At 35.9% G+C, this 20679-nt stretch overlaps 1 protein-coding gene and 1 long non-coding RNA gene across 6 annotated transcripts in view; one reads left to right on the forward strand and one right to left on the reverse strand.

Moving 5' to 3' along the window:
• ACBD6 (acyl-CoA binding domain containing 6) overlaps positions 1 to 20679 on the forward strand; it is a 231736-nt gene that overhangs the window by 91328 nt on the left and 119729 nt on the right. For 4 of the 5 annotated variants that reach the window (XM_072648487.1, XM_072648485.1, XM_072648489.1 and 1 more), the window contains one exon: positions 3545 to 3634. The exons of the other annotated variant lie outside the window; for it this stretch is intronic. In XM_072648487.1, coding sequence (XP_072504588.1) covers positions 3545 to 3634 — 90 coding nt within the window. The remainder of the gene's footprint in view (positions 1 to 3544; positions 3635 to 20679) is intronic. 5 annotated transcript variants of the gene reach the window in all.
• LOC140529677 (uncharacterized) overlaps positions 9377 to 20679 on the reverse strand; it is a 28731-nt gene continuing 17428 nt past the window's right edge. Inside the window, exon 2 of the long non-coding RNA XR_011975646.1 lies at positions 9377 to 11432. This is a non-coding gene — a long non-coding RNA (uncharacterized lncRNA). The remainder of the gene's footprint in view (positions 11433 to 20679) is intronic.

A 20679-nucleotide genomic window follows, 5' to 3' on the forward strand; every position in this document is an offset into this window, starting at 1 on the left:
AAAACATCATGTCATCAACAGATCAGGATAGTTTTATCTCCTCTTGATCTGTCTTTAGGCCTTTACTTTTTTTCTCCTGTCTTACTGCGATAGATAGTATTTCTATAATTCTATCAAATAATAGTGGGAAGAGTGGGCCTCCTTGTTTTACTTCTGTACTTTCTGCTCAGTGTTCTAGCTGCGTATGATATTTGTTGTTAGTTTTAGGGAAAGGAGATGCTACGTGAACAAGTTGGAGGTTAGGGATCATTAGTCTTCATATTAGTAGTTCATATGATTTATACCTCGTTTCAATTCTTGGTGTCCTACCTGTGGAGACAGCTGAAATTGCTCCATCTCTTACACATAATTCTTGTTTTGAAAAGGAGAGATCATAACATTTTAAAGAGGACACTCAGCTCACTCATGTCTTCATTCCTCTCTAAGCAACACTATTAGTATATGCAAGTCATTGTGTTAAGTAATCAGGATACAAATATTGCAATACTGTCCCTGATTTCATATTCTAATGGGATAGACAATATACAAAGAACTATGTACATACAGATATATACAGTCTAAATGGAGGGTAATTTTAAAGGGAAGGGATTAGCTGGCACATTGGATGAAGGGGGAAGAGATGGAACATTGACCAGAAGCATCCTCCTGCAGAAGATGGACAGTAGAATTTGAGCTGAGTCACTGAACAGTTTAAGAAAACTGGGAGATAGAGGTGAGAAGGGGAAACATTCCAGGCATCCATGGTTACCAATGCAAATGCATCATGGGCAGATGAAGTATTGTGTCTGAGAAGTAGCAAGTAGCCCAGTGGAGCTGTATTGTAGAAGTTGAGTAGGGGGATAAAATGTAATAAGACTAGACAGATATTAAAAGGACAGATTGTGAAGGCCTTTAAATACCAAAAAAAGGAGTTTATATTTGATCATGGATAAAATAGGGAGCCACTATCATTTTTTGGATAGAAGGGTACATGTTGAAGCCTATATTTGAAAAAAAAATCACTTGGCAGATGAGTAGAAGATATATTGGGGGAGGAGAAAGAAACTTGAAGCACAGAGACCAACCAGAAGACCACTGCAATAGTCCAGGCAAGAGGTGATGGAGGCCTGAACCAGGGTATTGCCTGTGTGGATGTTTATATTGAGAGATGCTTCAAGGGTAGAAACACCAAGTTTTGGCCATAGATCAGATATGTGAGATGAGTTCAAGTAAGGAACTGAGGATGACACTGAGGTTGTGGGCCTGGCATGATGTTGAGATCGTTGTGGTTCTGGAGAAAAGATAATGAGTTCTGTTTTGAACAAGTTGAGTTTGGGATGCCTACAAGAATCCAGTTTGAGATGTCTTAGACGCAGTTGTTAATTCATGACTAGTTCAGGACAGAGAGATTAATGCTAGGATCTGTGAAACATCTGCATAGAGATTATGGTTGAACCCATGGTAGCTGATCTGATTACCAAGAAAGATAGTTTTTGAAGAAGAGAGGAGGCTCTCATTTCTAAAATATATAGAGAATTGAGTCAAATTTATAAGAATATAGGTCATTCCTCAATTGATAAATGGTCAAAGAATATGAACAGGCAGTTTTCAGAGGAAGAAATTAAAGTTATCTATAGTCATATGAAAAAATGGTCTAAATCACTATTGGTTAGAGAGACGCAAATCAAAACAACTCTGAGGTACCACATCACACCTATCAGATTGGTCAACATGATAAAACAGGAAGATGATAAATGTTGGAGAAGATGTGGGAGAGTTGGAGCACTATCATTATTGGTGGAGCTGTGAACTGATCCACCCATTCCAGAGAGCAATTTGGAACTATGCCCAAAGGGTTACAAAAATGTGCATACCCTTTGACCCAGCAATATCGCTTCTAGAACTGTATCCCAAAGAGATCATAGAAATGGGAAAGGGTCCCACATCACATGTACAAGAATATTTATGGCAGCTATCTTTGCGGTGGACAGAAACTGGAAATCAAGGGGATGCCCATCAATTGGGGAATGGCTGAACAAGTTGTGATATATGAATATAATGGAATACTATTGTGCAATAAGAAATGATGAACAGGAAGACTTCAAAAAGGCCTGGAAGGACTTCTAGGAACTGATGCTGAACGAAAGGAGCAGAACCAGGAGAACTTTGTGCGCAGCAACAGCCACAGTGTGCAATTAATTTTTCTGGTAGACTTAGCCCTTCATAGCAATACAAGGAATTAAAAAAATTCTCAATGGACTCTTGAGGCAAAACGCCTTCCACATCCAGAGAAAGAACTCTGGAATTGGATCACAGAATGAAGCAGACCATTTTCTCTTGTATTATGTTTTGTTTTTATGGTTTCTCCCATTCATTTTAGTTCTTCTCTGCAGCATGACTAAGGTGAAAATGTATTTAATAGGAATGTCTGTGTAGAACCTACGTAAGATTGCACGTCATCTCAGGGAAGGAGGGGGAGAAAGGGGAAAAAATCTATGATATATAGAAGTGATTGTAAAACACTGAAAACAAATAAAATAATTTTTTAAAAAAATAGAAGAGAGGAGGTCCAAGAAAAAGTCTTAGAAGTATTGATGCCAGTAGTTATTGGTTATAACTAGATGAAAATCAAGCAAAAGAACCCAGAGGTGGTCAGGCAGATAGGATGAAAACCAATGGAGAGCAGTATAACAGGAACCTAGAAAGGAGAGATTATCCTAGAGGAGAGGGGTAATCAGCAGTGTCAGATTATAGACAGGTCAAGAAGGATAAGGTCTAAGGAAAGGTCATTAGATTTATTCTGTCCCTCCAAATTATTGAGCCCTAGTGGTACCCTATTACTTCCAGGAAGAACAAATATAAACTTCTCTATTTGACATTTAAAGCTCTTCAGTACCCTGGCCCCTTCTTAAATAACAGTCAGCAGGCAGTTATTAAGTCCTTCCTTACTATGCACTGAGTTAGAACAGTTGTTAAAGTGTTCTAAATGCTGGGGATACAAAATAAAAAGGGAAAGAGAGATTCTGACCTCAAGAAGGTCACTCTCTACCCTTCTGAGCATGGTATGATCCAGCTACACGGCCTCCTTGCTATTTCTGAAATATGACATTGCCTTTATCTTTTATGCTGACCCTTCCAGGTCACCCCCATTACTAATGTCATTCCCTCTCAGATTACTGCCTTTCATCTGCTGTGTGTGTGTGTGCATGCATGTACATGCATGTAGCATTCCTATGTTGTCTTACATGCTAGAATTAAAGCTCCTCGAGGACAGGGTCTGTTTTTACCTTTCTTTGTATCTCCAGGACTTAGGACAGTACCTGGCACATAGTAAGCACTTAATAAATGCTTGTTTACTGAATACTATTGAATTACTATTTACCAATTGCTAGTGAATAAATTACAAAACATTAAATTTGCCAAAATACAAAGAATATCTTGATTTTTTTCTGTTGTTTGGTTCAGTATAGAATAACCTGTATTTTGGAGGACCTACGATAAACTGATTCTTTTAAATTCATTTTACTGATTGTGCTCAAATATTTTTCTTTTTCTGAACTTTTAGGGCAGGGCTTTACTCCACTGGGCATGTGACCGAGGACATAAGGATCTAGTAAAAGTCCTACTGCAGTATACAGCTGACATTAACTGTCAGGTAAGGAAGGGTGAAATGGGAAAGAATATTTGGGTAAATTTTGAATGTTTCTATTTTGTGTTCTCAGTTGTTCTGGCAGATAACCTTTTCCCCTTTGTACCATTTCCCCTGAAAAAGTTAATTTATTAGTTAATACTGTCATGGCCCTAGAGGCATACTGGGGCAGAATTTTACTTTTGGTTTATCTTGACTCATGCCTACTTTTATTCCTTACTTATTCTTTCTCTTCACTTGGAAGAGTGCTTGTCAAAGGGAAAGAAAGCTAAGGATGAAAACATTTTTAAAAAGGCTTTTTATTTTAAAATAATTTCCCAGTGTTTGTATTTTTAGCAAGCATTTCTTCAGCATCTGTTATGTGGCAAGCACTGTGCTAAACACATTGCTGAGTAGTCTTTACATACATTATATCATCTTGTCCCCAGAGCAACGCTGGGCTGTAGGTACTCTTATTTTCCCCTTTTGACATATGAGGAATCTAAGGCAGAAAGAGGTTAATTGATGATTTACAATGATTTTGATGAAATTGATGATTTTGAATGTGTGACCCATGGTTACACATTAAGTACATGAGGCTAGATTTGAACTCATATCTTCTTCACTTCAATTCCAGGGCCCTGTACACTTTGCTGCCTATCTGCCTGTGTGTTTGAGGTGACAGTAAAATGTAACCATCCCTGTAGTGAAAATAATGAATAGTTTATAGTGACACTACAACAGTTATTTAAGAGGGAAGAGGAAGAAAGCTTTCCCTTGAACCCTCAGGAAGAATTTTCCTGAATCTGTTTTGCCTATTCATTGTTGTTTGTCAGTCATATAGACCTTTAGTTAGCCAAGCAATAAACATTTCTTACATGCCTGTATGGCACTGTGCTAAGTACTGAGGGTATAAATAAGAAAGCCTACAGGGGGCTTACAGTTTGGTGGAGAAAGACAGTACGTACAAGGAAACTCAAAGGGGTAGATGGCGCTAGGCAGTACCTGGGTTGGGGGCATAATATTCATAGAGGGGGGAATGAAGCTGACTGGAAATTCTGAGTCCTGTATAAAGGGAGGCTTGGGGAGAAGTTTTTTGCTTTATCCTCCAGCTTTCTAGTCTGAGGGGAGCAGCAACTGAAGGAGGTATTGAGTATCAAAGCTGAAGCAGTCTCCATGATGTTGAGAGCTGGAAAGAACCATAGAGATTGTATAGTTCCATCCCCTAAATAATATAATTGAATTCATAGAGAAAATATTTGGCTATGAATAAAGGATCATTAGTCAACTATGGTTTTAGCAAATAATAATAGTTGTGAGCTTAACCTAATTAGATGAAATTACTAGGTATAGTTCTGTTCAAAAGTTGAAATTATTTGGTACCTGTTATGTTCCATCCTTCACAGATATGAAGACATAAACCAAACAGTTTTTTCACTTAAGAAGCTTAAAATATTCATATTTCAGAACTTTTATGTGTACCAAATTTATATTTGACTGGGAACAAATGTAAATTTTTATTCTTGGGATAAAATAATCAGCAGTACAAGTCCAAGAGGGATGAGGCATAATTAAATAATTGTGTGACGAAGACCTGGGAGTCATAGAATACTACAAGCTGTATAGGAGTCAACAGTCCAATAGAGTTGACAATATTACCCACGTGATCTTAACCTGTGTAAACAGAGGAATACTATCGTAAATGAAAATAATGGTCCCATTGTGCTTTGTATTGGTCAGATCATTTCTAGAGTATTTTCAGTTTTAGGAAGAGGAAGCTGAGCAGGGTGGTGTTATGGCTGGAAATCATGGTATAAGATGAACTGGCAGCATTTGTCCTAAAGAAGTAAAGACTTGGGAAGAGAAGAGGTTGTGAGAGGGACAAATGATATATATTTGAAGGGCTGTAATGTTCCATTCAGCAAACATTAAGCACCCAATAGGTACAACAACAGGGCATGTGGGTGGCATAGTGGTTAGAATGCCAGTCCTGGAGTCAGAAGGACTCTTCCTGAGTTCAAATCTGTTTTCAAACGCTTCCTAGCTGTGTGATCCTGTTTGGCTCAGTTTCCTCATCTGTAAAATGAGGAGAAAGAAATGGCAAACCACTCTAATATCTTTGCTAAGAAAAACACAAGTGGGGTCATGAAGAGTTGGACATGACTGAAAAGCTACTGAACAACAACAACTGGAAAGGTGCAATGCTCATGTTCCCCCTCTCCCCCCACCTATTTCCCACTCCCCCCTCCCAAGTCTTCTGTAGTATAAATATCAACAGTATCCTTATAGGAAATGGAAACTTTTCACCATTCTAGTTGTCTCTTGAACTCTTTCCAGTTTATTAAAGACCTGTCTAAAATGTGGTACCCAGAACTGATGTGGTCTAGCCAAGGCAAAGTACCTTAGGACTATTCCCTCCCTAGTCATGTACACTATGCCTCTCTTAATTTTTAACTAAGATTTTAAAATCTTTTTTGATGACAGAAATCTCAAAGTTTCCTAAAAAGGTGGAATAGGCTACTTTAGGAATAGCTAGCTCCTAATTGTTGGGTGCCTTTAAATGGTGGCTGAATAGTTACTTTTTAAGAGATATTTGGCCATTCCTGCTGAGATATGACTAGAATCTGGTCTTAACCAAAAGATTTGTTCTTTTACAAGTTTGGATTCAGGCAAAGGGCCACACGAGTACATAGAGGGCCACATATGGCCTCAAGGCTGCAATTAAGCTAACATCCTTTCTCAATCCGAAATTCTTTGATTTTCTACTGTGCAGCATTGTGGAGTACTTCTTTGCAGAGGGACAAACAAATGGAAGGAACGAAGGAAATAAGCCATGCCTGCTTTCGAGGAGCTTCCATTCTAATGAGAGAAACCAAAATACAAAAGGGAGTTGAAAAGCAGGAAGGGGTAGGGGCTTGAGGGTATCCTACCCAGGGTCATGGTTTTGAAGTCCAGAGAATGTCTGGAACAGGACACAGAGGAATGACTGTAAGGCAGATTGGACCACTCACTAATGGGAGAAGGATAGTGTGAAGAGGCATCTACTACTGAGGAGTGTTCCAGGATGAGCCTGCAGTAGAAGATACATGGTGGTTTGTTTTGTTTTGTTTTAAGGGCGTGATTTTGAAACCCAGAGAAAGTCAGGAGCAGGGCCAGAAGGCCCAGAATGAATTGAAAATAAAAAATAAGAGTACTGTGGGAGGCAGGACAAATAAATATTGAAGATTCAGAGAATGCATTAAAAAGCCTCAGATGAGCACACACTAATACGTTCATTCAGCAAACATTTATTAAGTGCCTACTATGTGCTAGGCACTATGCTAAGCACTGAGGATACAAATAGAATAGACAAATATAGTGAATGAAGTTATCCCTACTTGTAAGGAGCTTGCACTGTGAGAAGCAGGAGTATCTGCAGTGTCTTCTGTTGTTGTTAGCTTTTCCTTCTCATGTAGTTGTGTTTTCCTGAGTTTCATGCCTCTTAATTTTTTATTCGCTATTGTTTGAGAATTGAAATTGGCCAAGGAAATCAAGTAGCCAAGCCTTTTAATTACCAGTTTTACACATAATGTTAAGTCAGTAGTATTATGATGATAATGGCCCACCCTTGTGATAAGGTGCCCTCACGCTTGGTGATACCTACTTCCCTACCTTCTCAAAGGCTTTATTTCAGATAGTTTAAGTAATTGCAAGTCTGACAACTGAGTTAGTAATGTTGTAGAGTATTATAAAGGCAAATACAGGTGATTTTTAATCATCCACTTTTCCAAATATGTCTACTTTGGGACTAATCTGGCTCATTAAACTTTAACAATATTGTTTCAGTTATTTTGTTGTTCTTTCAGTTCATATTGTTGTAATTGTGTGTGTGTGTGTGTGTATGTGTGTGTGTGTGTGTGTGTGTGTGTGTGTGTAACTTGGTTCTTCTTACCTTACCATGCATCAGTTCATAAATCAATCTCTTTTCCCTTATTTGTCTAAGAATTCTTTCTCTAATTGTTACTCTAGTCATAGGTGTGAGAGGTACCTCATCTGGTTCTCTTCTAATTTTTTCATAGTTTAAATTTTTTCCCCACTTAATCATATTTTTTTTCCAGTTATATGTAAAGATAGTTTTCAACGTTCACTTTTATAAGATTTTAAGTTTCAGATTTTTTTCTCCCTTCCTTCCTGCTCTCCCCTCTCCCCAGGACCACAAGCAATCTGATACAGGCTATACATGTATAATAATATTAAACATATTTCCACATTAGTTGTTTTGTGGAAAGAAGTATCAGAAGAAAAGGGAAAAGCCATGAGAAAGAAAAAACAACAAAAAAGGAGAAAATAATATGTGTAGACTTTTAATATTAAGCTCACAAATCTGCTTTGAGTTGTTTGTGGAATAAGTGTGAGATGGTCCAACATCTGTTTTGGGGTTTTTTATGTGTTTGTTTTTTGCCAAATTGCATTCCAGTTTTTCCAGCAATTGTTTTCAAATTGATAGTTCGCAGAACTCAAGTAATTTATGTTTTCAAGTCAGTTCCACTGATCCACAACTTTTTTGTAAATATCACAATAGTTTATTTGCTAGGATTTTGGAATAGATATACATTAATGATATTAGTCAATAGTTCTTTTTTTTTTTTAATGTTTAACAATCACTGCCATACAATTGAGATTTTATCCCCCCCACACCTACCCCCCACTACCCCCCTCCCTCCCCACGACTGCATACAATTCTGTATAGGTTCTACATATACTTTCCTATTGAGCATATTTTCACTATAGTCATGCTGTGTAGTCAGACTAAAATAAATGAAAGAAATCATATAACAAATCAAAACATGATACACAAAAACATACACATACACAAACTTGATCTGCTACATTTTGCGAATGACTTCCATATTTCTTTCTCTGAGTGTGGAAGGCATTTTGCCTTGAGATCCACCATTGGGATTTTTTTTTTTTTGAGAAGTTCTTGCATTATTACGAAATTCCAAGTCTACCAGAAAAAACTCTTGCACACTGTGGTCGTTGCTGTGCACAAAGTTCTCCTGGTTCTGCTCCTTTCACTCAGCATCAGGTCATATAAGTCCTTCCAGGCCTCTCTGAAGTCTTCTTGTTCATCATTTCTTATGGCACAATAGTACTCCATTACATTCATATACCATAATTTATTCAGCCATTCCCCAATTGATGGACATCCCCTTGACTTCCAGTTTTTGGCAACTACAGAAAGTGCTGCTATAAATATTTTTGTACATGTGGGATCCTTTCCCATTTTTATGATCTCTTGGGGATACAGTCCTAGTAGCGATATTGCTGGGTCAAAGGGTATGCACATTTTTGTAGCCCTTTGGGCATAGTTCCAAATTGTTCTCCAGAATGGTTGGATGCGCTCGCAGCTCCACCAACAATGAATTAGTGTTCCAACTCTCCCACATTCAATAGTTCTTTTTAGGACTATTATTTATCCCAGGGAATTTTATGGTACTTTACTTTTCACTTACTCTGGAATTTATTTATGTAGTACAGATATTAATTGTTCTTTAAAAATTTTATATAACTCCTGTCATCTGAACCAGAGATTTCTTTTTGATAATTCCTTTGTAACTTTTTCAGTTTCCTTTTCTGAAATTGAATTCAGATGTTTATTTTAATTTAGCTAATTTATATTTTTGTAGTTTCTTGCTTATTTGGAGTAAAATTTTGCTGTTTTATACATACATACATACATATATTTATCATATATATAAAAAAATACCATGTCCACATTTAACTGTATGATAGGTTCTGACAATTTTTATTGCTTCTTTGTGATTTCTAGTTACTCAATTTTTATTTTATCCTTTGTAGTTAAGATAGCTTAAAGATTTATTGATTTCACTAATCTTTTCAAAGAACCAGTTTGTAGTTATGTTTTTCAGTAGTATGGTTTTTTTGGTTTCCCATTTACCCATTTCTGCTCTGATTTTTAAATTTTCCCAATTTGTTATTATTTTAGACTTGTTTTATTGATTTTTAATTTTTAGATGCATATTCTATTTTTAATCCTCTCTTTTTTTCTTTTGTTAATGTGTATTCTAAATTCTAAAGGATATATCTTTCCTCTGAGGACTGCTTTAGTTGTATCCCAGAAATTTTGGTATGTTACCATTGTTCTCTTTCAAGCAATTTTTATTGCTTCTATACTCTGTTCTTTGATCATTATTCAGAATGTCATTATTAAGACTCAACTTAGAAACATATATCTTTCTAATGCTCCCTTTATTGATTACTATTTTTTTATTGTGTCCTTATTATTGTCTTTAAAGAATTTGTTTAGTATGTTTTCTACAGTTTGGACTTTGTTCTTGTTCCATGCTCTCTTATTTTCACTGGGCACTATGGGTTCATTTTTTCTCCCTATTATAATCTTTTAAAAGAAGCCTTGCGTTCTTTTTGAGGTATTTATTAGTCAGTCCTCTGGGCTTTAGAATCGTTTCTGTTACTTTGTCAGATTTCAGTACTGGGCTTTTATGGAGGCTTTTTCTTTTGACATTTTTGCTATTTCAGCCATTTTTTTCTTTTAATTCTCCTGCTGCTCTCTAGTTTCTCCTCCCTTAGTTAGCAATTTCTCTCTCTTTCTAGTTAGCAGTTTTCAGGACTTGGCTACAAGATTGCCATATGCCCTTGAAGCGGACATAGGGTTTATCAGTCTCAGTCTCTGCCCTGAGTAACCTCTGAGGGAAGGGCCCTCGTCCCAGCTGAGTTTCAATCCCATGCAGCTATCTATACTAGCATTCTTCCTAATTTTGTCCCTTCTCTCTCCTCTTTTCTATTCATGTGGCTAAATAGGAAACACCTACTACTTCTCGTAGGGTGAACCTAGATGCGGGCACAGTCACAGAAGCAGGGGGACTCACTCATCCTAGTGTTGGGCTTTTCATAAACCTGCAAGTTTAATTGTGCTGTTGCTCTGGGATATGTGGGATCACTGAATAAGCAGGTTTCTTGGGTTCATAAAGGATTTTTACCTTTTCCCTTGTTGGAAATTTGTCTTCTGTGGATATGGTTGTAGTTACTGTACGTGTGGTGTATGATTGACTTGAAGTCCTGGGGGAGGGGCTGGCAAGTTGTGAAGTGATTGAGAGAAAATGACTGATCTGTCACCCTTCTGGCCATATTTTCAAATTTCTTTCAAGAAGGCCCCTGTAAGTATTCACCTGACTCATTATGCTTACTTTCTGAGAACTGATGAGTGGGATTCGAGCTTAGATTATTGTGATTACAGGGCAGACATTTCCTTGTAATTTATTTTAGTGTTGATATTGTTAGCCTTTTGTTGTGTGTTGTAGAACCCTTTGGTAGTCTGTCAAAACCATAAACCCCTTCTCAGAGTAGTGTTTTTTAAACACATAAAATAAAATAGATGGCATTGCAAAGGAATTCAATTACATTGAAATATAATTACCAGAATGTTGAACAAAATTCACAGACCCCCCCCCCCCCACGTTAAGAACATTTGTGAAACCATATGTATGTGGAAATAGTTTGTAATACTTGAATATTAATGTGATTCTGTTATTCAGACTTTCATATTCTACTGCTACCTTGTGTTAAAGAGAAAGGCTTTGTACTAGATGCAGAGGAATATACACATTTAGATCAAATGTAGTTCCTGTCCTTCTGGAGACTAGTAGCTCATAGAGCATTTCATTCATGAAACCCTTTCTTCATCTCCCAGCCAAAAATGATCTTTTTTTCTTCTCCAAACTCAGAAGTACTATATACATTTGTAATTAGCGTACTGATTTGTATTATGATTATTTGTGTACATGTTCTGTAATCTCCATCAGACCTGTAGTAAGAAGAAAGAAATTTGTTTTAGGGCAAAATGAAAAGCAGTAGGTAGAATGAGCTGTGGAGAAAGAGTTCATCTTGATGTAAGAAAAAACTTCTAGGCATGAAAACTGGCCAAAAGTAACGTAAGATACCTTTGGAGGTAGTGAGCTCATCACTGGAAGTCTTGTGAAAGTTTCATATCCATTATCATGGATGTTATTAGGAGTTTTGATACGAATGACCTCTAAAGTCACTTCCAAACCTGAGTCTGTGATTCTTTTTATTTCTCCTGGATCCCAGCACAGAGCATCATACTCTGGTAAAATAAATTAGTGACCTTCAAGTTATTTAAGTGAAGGAGAATATATGAATGCATATTTGCCTTTTCTATGATTTCATTTCTGCCTTTCCATATCAGTTTACATTTTCAGGTGAGCTTCCTTTTAGAGATAAGAAGGACATTTAAAAAATATGACCAGTATCAAAATAATTGAAAACTTCTCTATTTAAAGAATTGTTTTAAAATTTTCTCTTGCATTTATGGTTTGCCCAAAAGTTTATTCTCAGAGGATGAGAACAAGCAGGATCCATACAGTAGAAGTCATTTTTGTGATAATGATTTTAGACTTCCTTGGTTTTGTGTCAAGTTTTGATCAGAACTTAAAATTTTAGATATTTCTGCTAAAATAGAAGTTTAGGGAAATTATGAAGATCAACTAAAAAATTTTTTTAAAAAAATCCTAGTATTTGCCATTTCCTTCATCAGCTCATTTTATAGATGAGAAACTGAGGCAAACAGGGTTGCGTGACTTGGCCAGGATCACACAGCTAGTAAGTGTCTGAAGCCAGATTTGAACTCAGGAAGACAAGTCTTCCTGCCCTCCAAGGCTGGCACTCCAACTACCATGCCACCTAGCTCTCCCTCCACCCCCCATTCTTATTTTAGTCATCCAGTAAATGATTTCAAAAGATATAAGATATAACTAGAAAGAGTTAAGCATATAGGAGAGGGAGTATAAAATTTCGGGGGGCGTGTGTATAATTTTCTTTTTAGTTAAAAAAAAGTCCAGTTTTTCTCAAGTCTTTATGAAATTGGGGTTTGTATTATTTATAATGCCATTTTAGGAGCTTCAAGATAATATCCATTCAGCAAACAGTTAAGGACCTAATATATTTCATATCTTAGTGTGGCAAATGAGAAAGATTAAAGTTCTTTCTAATTATTTGGGTTTTTTGTCATTATCAAATTTCAGCAAGTGGTAGTTAAGCCTTTAAAAAATTCTTAAAAAGTCTTTATCATTCAGTGTTTGTGAAGACAGTGGTTAACAGACACCAGGCACTGAGTCCTCTTAATTATTTTGTACTATAAATCCACAAGTACAAGATTTCTTGGATGGGCTCCAGTCTCAGTCTAAACTTAAACAGAGGGCAATTTTGAATTGATTTCCCTTTTCAATTATAGTACTCTAGTGGCATGTGTTTTATTTTTATTTTAAAGAGATATTTTATTAGATAAAGCTAGCTTCAAGGGAATTCTTTTGAGTATTAGTAATTAGTTCTAATTGTTCTCCAGAGTTCATCTTCTAGAAAGAGGTGATAATTGATTTGCCTTATGGGAAGAGAAGGTTGTATGAAGTCAGAGAGGCATGCTTTGCTTTATGTTGAAAGAGGATATTTATGTAATCAGATCAACCTAAATCCTCTGAACCCATAGGACATTTATCAGTGGGTGGTTATAGTAAGTGTGGGTATTTTTCTCTTTTTTGTTGTGTGTATGAATATATTAGTTTGTGATTCTAAGTTATACCCATAGTATGGGAATCTATAAGCCATATTTTTTTTAAGCCTACAGGGACCTTCCGGTATCCAAAGTATTGATATTAGAACCTGCTGCTAGGAAGTGCTTAGTGAGTGATGTAAGAGAAGAACTTCAGATTATTCCTAAATATTCTTAAAATTGTAAGAAAAAGCATGTGAACATAACTATAAAGTAATAATATATTTAATGTTATGATTCTTAATAATGTTGAATAACTTCTCCAATAGCAATGGAAAATAAAAAGCCGATAAAGAATGTTCTCCCAAGTATCCTGTGTTTCTGGGGCCCTCCTTCCTCTCTAATTGAAGAGGTCGGACAGAGGAGACCTCCTCTCAGACTCCCAGCACAGCCATTTCTTCTTTTCCCAAAAGGCTCCACTCCGCTGAATTTCATCCTACTGCACCACCCTGCTCCTGCTTTTCTGCTTCTTTTTATGTCTTATCCTTATCTTTCCCTATTCGATTCTGAACACCAGATTTTGCAAGGGAGTAGAGGAGAAATGAGCAATGCTTGAGTCTTACTCTCATTTGAACTAGTTCAAAGAGGTAAGAGTATGCCCAACACACAGTTGGGTATAGAAATTCGTCTTACCCATTGGAAAGTAGAAGAAAAAGGACTAAAAAAACAGGGGAGGGGTTGACAAGAAGGAGAGGAGATTAGGGATGCAATTTCTGAAGCAAGACTTTTGAAGAGGGAACACCATAGAAAGAAGGATAAATAGAAGAGAATAGAATGGAGGGAAATACACAGTTAACAACCATAATTGTGAATATGAATGGGATAAAGTCACTCATAAAACAAAAGAGGATAGCAGAATGGATTAGAAACCAGAAACCAGCAGTATGTTTTTACAAAAAGCACACTTGAAATGGAAAGACTCACAGAATTAAAATAAGGGTCTGGAGAAGAATTTATTGTGCTTTAGATAAGGTAAAAAAAGGTAGAGGTAGCAATCAGCATCTCAGATAAAACAAACATGGGGGACCTCATACGCCTCTCACACCCTACAGTAAACAAGAAAGAAGTTAGGTAAATGAATAGAATTTTAGAAAATGTGAATTGGATAGACCTCTGAAGAATATTGAACAGGAATAGAAAACTATATATCTTTTTCTCAGTTGTGCGTGACACCTTCACACAAATTTCCATGTTAAAATTTTTTTTAAATAAGTGGGTCAGAGAACAAATCACAAAAACAATAACTTCATTAAAGATAATGACGAGACAGTATACCAAAATTTGCATGATGTAGTTAAACAGTACTTAATAGAAACTGTGTATCTCTAAATGGTTACATCAGTAAAAGAAAGAGCAAATGAATAAATTGAGCATACAACTAAAAAAACTAGAAAAACAACTTAACCATCTCCCCAACTAAACACAAAATAGAAATCATGAAAATCAAAGGGGAGATTAGTAAAATTGAAAGCTTAAACAAATTAAACTAATAAAATGAGGAGCTGGTTTTATGGGGGAAAAATAAAATAGATAAACCACTGGCTAATTTGATTTATAAAGATGAAGAAAACCAAATAATTAAAAATGAAATGGGTACATGCACAACCAAATGATGATGAAATTTGAGCAGTTATTGAGAGCTATTTTGCTCATCTATATGCAATAAAATGACAATCTAAATTAAGTGAGTGAATATTTACAAACTATAAATTTCCCAAATAAACAGAAAAGGAAATAGAATAAATAAGCCTGTGTTAGGAAAAAAAAAATGAACAGACCATAAGTAAACTCCCCATGACAAAAGCCCTAGTATGAGATGAATTTATAAGTGAATTCTCCCATTTAAAGAACAGTTAACTCCAATATCATATTAAACTGTTTGGAAAAAAAAATAGAAAAATCCTACCAGATTCCTTCTCTGGTACAAATATGGGAGTCTACTTGCGAAGACACAGGAACTTTATGAACAGAATTACAAAACATGCCTTACACAAATACAGATCTAAATAATTAGAGAAATTAGTTGCTCACAGGTAGGCCAAATAAATATTTTAAAAATGGTATTATTACCTAAGTTAATCTACTTATTCATTGCCATGCCAATTAAACTACCAAAGAGTTACTTTAATAGAAAAAAATAACAGAATTCATCTAGAGAAAAAAAACTATTGAGAATCATTGGGGAAAAAATGTGAAAGAAAGGGGCCTAGCAGTCCAGATCTCAAACTACTTTACAAAGCAGTAATCATCAAAATAGTTCAGTCCTGGGTAACAAATAGAATGGTGGGTCAGTGTAACTGATCATGAACACCTTGAGGGCAGGACTATCTTTTGTCCTTTTTGGTGTATCACCGTCACTTAGTACAATGCCTGGTGCTTATTAGGCACTTGGTAAATGTTTACTGGCTGACTTATCTTTGTAAACTTTATATAGCCTTTTTTTTCTTAATGCCTTTTAAAAAATTAAACTGTAATCATTGTAGTATTCATATTAGGTACCCAATAGATATTTCTTAAATTGGGGATGGAGACTCAACCTTTGATTTCATTGATAGTCCTGCTGAGGAATTTCCTTTACCAAGGCAGGTTGGCACTCTTTTCTGCAACTAATAGAACTTTCTAGGTCATTGTCGAGTGGAATGACTTGCCTGGGGTCCCACAGTCAGTATGTAGGATAGGTGGGACTTGAACTCAGATTTCCTGGCACTGAGATCAGCTTCCTCGCACAGCTTTTTAAATGATAATCATATTTATATGCCCTTAACTCACAAGGTTGTTGTAAAGATGAAAGGAGATGATGTGGTATGATTGAGTGGAAAGTAATTCAGGATTTAAAAACAGAGAACCTGGATCTCTTGGGTCCCAGGTCTGGCATTCGTTGGCTATGACCTTGGACCAGTCACTTAGTTCTCTGGGACCTGGTTTCCTCCTTTCTAAAGTGATGGAAGTTGGACTGGATGACTTCTAAGGTCTGTTCTGCTCTAGAGCTTTGATCCTGTAAGTATATGTGAAACTGTTTTATGACTCCTGTATGTAAAATCAGATTACTGCTACCACTACTACTCTAAGTGCCATGTCTTATTTTTAACTTATGAAAATTCATACCTGTCTATTATCAGACTTCTTCAAATTGGTTTGATTTCTCTCAGGGGACGGACCTATTCTAAAAGCATAGCTGCAGTAAGATGCAGAGTAACGTGTGATTTAGAAGCTTAATTTATCAGCCAGAAGGGTTGCTGCCACCAGCTCCTCCTTCCTAGCTGTCTTCTACTGTTTTTTACCTCTTTGTCCCAAGCTTTCCTGACTCATCTGTCTTATTTGTTCATACCATATTGTTTCAGTAAATGGGGAGGGCGTCCCCTTCTCTGTCAGTTTGGGATGATAACATACTTTTGATTCTGAGGCCTTTAGAAGATCAGCTCACAGAATAGCTTTCCCTTGTAATTCCTTCTTTTTTTGTCTTTATTGAAAACCCTTTTCAAATGTAGACAATACAAACATAATAAATAGCAGGGAAGGTTCATCTCCCTCATGACTCAATCCTTCTCAAACAGCATTATTATTGACTGGCCTATTGGTTGCCAAAAAGGAAAATCAATTTTATTAGAAGTAGCTGCCTGGCCACAGATGATGGTACTAAACCAGCTTGGACAGGCTGATTTTATCAACCATCTGAAGACTAATTCCCACCATTACTCAGAAATGAAGCAGTAAATATAGACATGTCAAAGTCTTATTGGTATTTTACTGTCATTTTTTTCCTTCATTGTCCTTCACGTAATCTTTTTTTCTACTATGTGTGCTTTTTTGCTTCTGAATGCTTGCAGCTCCAGTAAAAATCTGTCTAGCGGAATTTGAGCCTTTTAAATTTTTTTATTTCTTGGGAAGAATTTTGTATACATCTTACTTTGCATTTAACATTTTTATGGATGCAATTTTGCTTTTTAACTTCTGATGGGCCCTGATTTTTGTGTTCACACCCCCTCCCCATCCCAGGAAAGAGGGGTAATTTCTCTATTTGAGTGTTAAAGTTTGGAATATATGAAAACTCTTCCTACCTACAGTGGTTTTTCCAATATATAGGCAGATTAAAAGTGCTTCATAGTAATTTAAATGAGACCTGAATATTGAAATTTTGGAGCTAGTTTTTCTTAAAGAGGTAGGATGATAAGGTATTTATAAGGCTAGCTTTGGAATCAGGAATGGGTTCAAGTTATGCTTCTTGTAAATATTCAGAGTATAACTACTTGGACAAGTCATTTAAGCTTTCAGTGCCCCAGGCCACTCATGATCTAAAAACATAAACTGCACATGAATTGCCAATCTGCATCTCTAAGAGTTTATGTACTGGGAGTTCCTGATTACCTATGAAGTCACAGCTGTGAACCTCCCAAAAGTTTTTTCTCAGTACTCAAAACACTTCACTCATACAGCCATCACTCCATTTCAAGCCCTCATATCTTTTCACTTGGGTTTTTATAGTAGGCTCTTAATTAGTCTCCGTGCCTCATGAGCTCTTTTCCTGCCTTATAAGGTCTCTTCCCAGTTCATTCTTTCCTGTAATCAACTATCCTTGTTCTCGAAACTAGATCATCCCATTTTTTTTTTGATTATATCTTTCTTTGATGATCCTTTATTCTGCTTTCTTTGAAATGCGAGGCAGCTTGCTTATTCCTATTCGGCATCTCACCATTGCCTTCTAGATAATTTTTAATTCTTTAAAGATTGTGATGTTCCATGACTCAGTCTCCCCTGACAGACTGTTAGTATTAAAGATGGGCTTTTGTTTCAGGGAGAAGTTAGGGGTAATTTAATACATTTTTATGGAGGTTTTCTGTTTCTTACATCTTCATAGTTATCTCCAGTATCTTTTTTCCACATTCCACAGGGCCATTGCATATGACAAATCTGTTTTTGTTTTTTTTTCAAAAGAAAAAAAATCAGTTCACTTGATCAGTACATTGGAAGAGTCCAAATACATGTGCAGCATTCAGTTTCTGTGGACTTTCTACCTCCATAAAGGAATAGGTTGGGAGTGTCTTCTCATATCTCTTCATTCAAGTTATGATTGATCTTTGTAATTTTGTTACATTCAGCTTTGATCTTTTGATCTATGATTGTTCTTTCCATTTTCATTGTTGTAATTATTTTGTGTTGTTTTCTTGGCTTGCTTATCACTCCATTCTGTATCAATTCGTATGGATGTTTCCATTGCTTCTCTGTATTCTAATTTTTTTTAAATTTTTATTTTTTCGAATTACTTGTAAAACAATTTTTAACATTTTTTTTTAAATTTTGAGGTCCAAATTGACTTCTTTCTCCCTTCCCCTCCACACTCATTGAGAAGGCAAGCAATTTGATATAGGTTATAAAAGGGCAGTCATGTAAAACATTTCCATATTAATCATGTTTTAAAATAAAACAAACCCCTCTCCCCCGCCAAAAAAGGCCAAGAAAGATAGTTTTTAAAAGTAGGCTTTGATTTGCACTTAGCCTCCATCATTTCTTTCTCTGGAGATGGTTAGTATTTTTCATTATAAGTTCTTAGAACTGTCTTTGATCATTATATTGCTGAGAAAAGGTAAGTCATTCACAGTTAATTATTGTATAGCATTGCTGTTACTATATACAGTGTTCTCCTGGTTCTGCTCATTTCACTTTTCATTAGTTCATGTACATCTTTCCAGGTTTTTCTGAAACCATCTTGCTTATCATTTCCTATACCACAATAGTATTCCATCACACTCATATACCACAATTTGTTCAGCCATTCCCCAATTGATGGGCATCCCCTTGATTTCCACCAAAAGATATAAATATTTTTGTACATATAGGTCCTTTTTTAAAAAAATCTCTTTGGGATATGCAATAGTGGTATTACTGGGTCAAAGAGTATGCATAGCTTTTGAAAGTAGTTCCACATTCCTCTCCACAATGATTGGATCCGTTCACAACTCACCAGCAGTGCATTAGTGTCCCAATTTTCCCATATCCCCTCAATTATTTGTCATTTTCTTTTCTTTCATATTTGCCAGTCTAATACGTGTGAGGTGGTAGCTCAGGGTACAGTTCATAATTTCTTAAAGCACAGTAGTGTATTCCATTACATTAATTTACCACAACTTGTTTGACCATTCCCCACTCAGTGGGCACCTACTTTGTTTTCAGTTCTTCCCTATCACCCACACTGCTGCAATAAATATTTTGGTGTATAATGGAACTTTTTCCTATCAATAGCTTCAAATGATATGGACATCTTAGTTGCTTTGTTTGCATAATTTCAAACTACATTCTACAACCTCTCCAACATTGAGTATTGCCAATTTTTTCATCTTTGCCAGTTTTCATGACAGGTGATACCTCAGGGTTGCTTTTGTTCACATTTCTCTTACTATTAGTGATTTGGAACATTTGTTCATTAATTGTGAATACTTTGCAATTCTTCTTTTGAGAACTGTTTATTTATATCCTTTGAGCACTTTTCAGTTGGGAAATGGCTATTAGTCATATACATATACACACATTTATTTATTGGTTTGTTTATTCATTGTTTATATATCTTGGATACCAAACCCTTATTGAAGAAATTTGATACAAAGTTTTTTCCCATTCTACTACTCTTCTTCTTATCCTAGGTACATTAATTTTGTCTGCATAGAAGCTTTTCAGTTTCATGTAATCAGTTATCTTTTTTATTTTTTGTAATTGCCTCCATCCCTTGTTTCAGTAAGAAGACATCTACTTATAAATGTGAGTGTTACGTTATCTGCTTCTCTTCTCACTTTTTTAATAGTCTGGTGATTAATTTCTCCTAGCCTGCTTTCCAGTTTTCCCAGCAGTTTTTTTAAAATAAGGAGTTTTTCCCTAGATAATTTCTTTTCCACTTTATCAAACAGTAAGGTAGAGGTTTTTTTGTGCTTAATAGTATTTTATTTTTTTTCCAATTACATGCAAAGGTAGTTTTCAAAATTCATTTTTGTAAGATTTTGAGTTCCATATTTTTCTCCCTTCATTCCCCTTTCCCCAAGATAGCAAGCATGCACGCACAATCATATTAAACATATTTCCACATTAGTTATATATAGAAAGAAGAATCAGAACAAAAGGGAAAAATCATGAGAAAGAAAAAGAAGTGAAAATAGTATGATTTGATCTGCATTCAGACTCCATAGTTCCTTATCTGGATATGGATAGCATTTTCCATTACAAGTCTTTTGGAATTGTCTTAGATCATTGTGTTGTGTACTGTAAACAGTGTTCTGGTTCTGCTCATTTCACTTCACATCAGTTCATGTACGTCTTTCCAGATTTTTTTTTAAATCTACCTGCTCATTCTTTCTTATAGAACAATAGCACTCTATTATATTCATATATCACAACTTGTTCAGCCATTCCCCAGTTGATGGGCATTCCCTCAATTTGCAATTCCTTGCTATCACAAAAAGAGCTGCTATAAATATTTTTGTACATGTGTATTCTTTTTTCT

Source organism: Notamacropus eugenii, chromosome 2, assembly GCF_028372415.1.
Source record: "Notamacropus eugenii isolate mMacEug1 chromosome 2, mMacEug1.pri_v2, whole genome shotgun sequence".
NCBI classification, from domain to species: Eukaryota; Metazoa; Chordata; class Mammalia; order Diprotodontia; family Macropodidae; genus Notamacropus; species Notamacropus eugenii.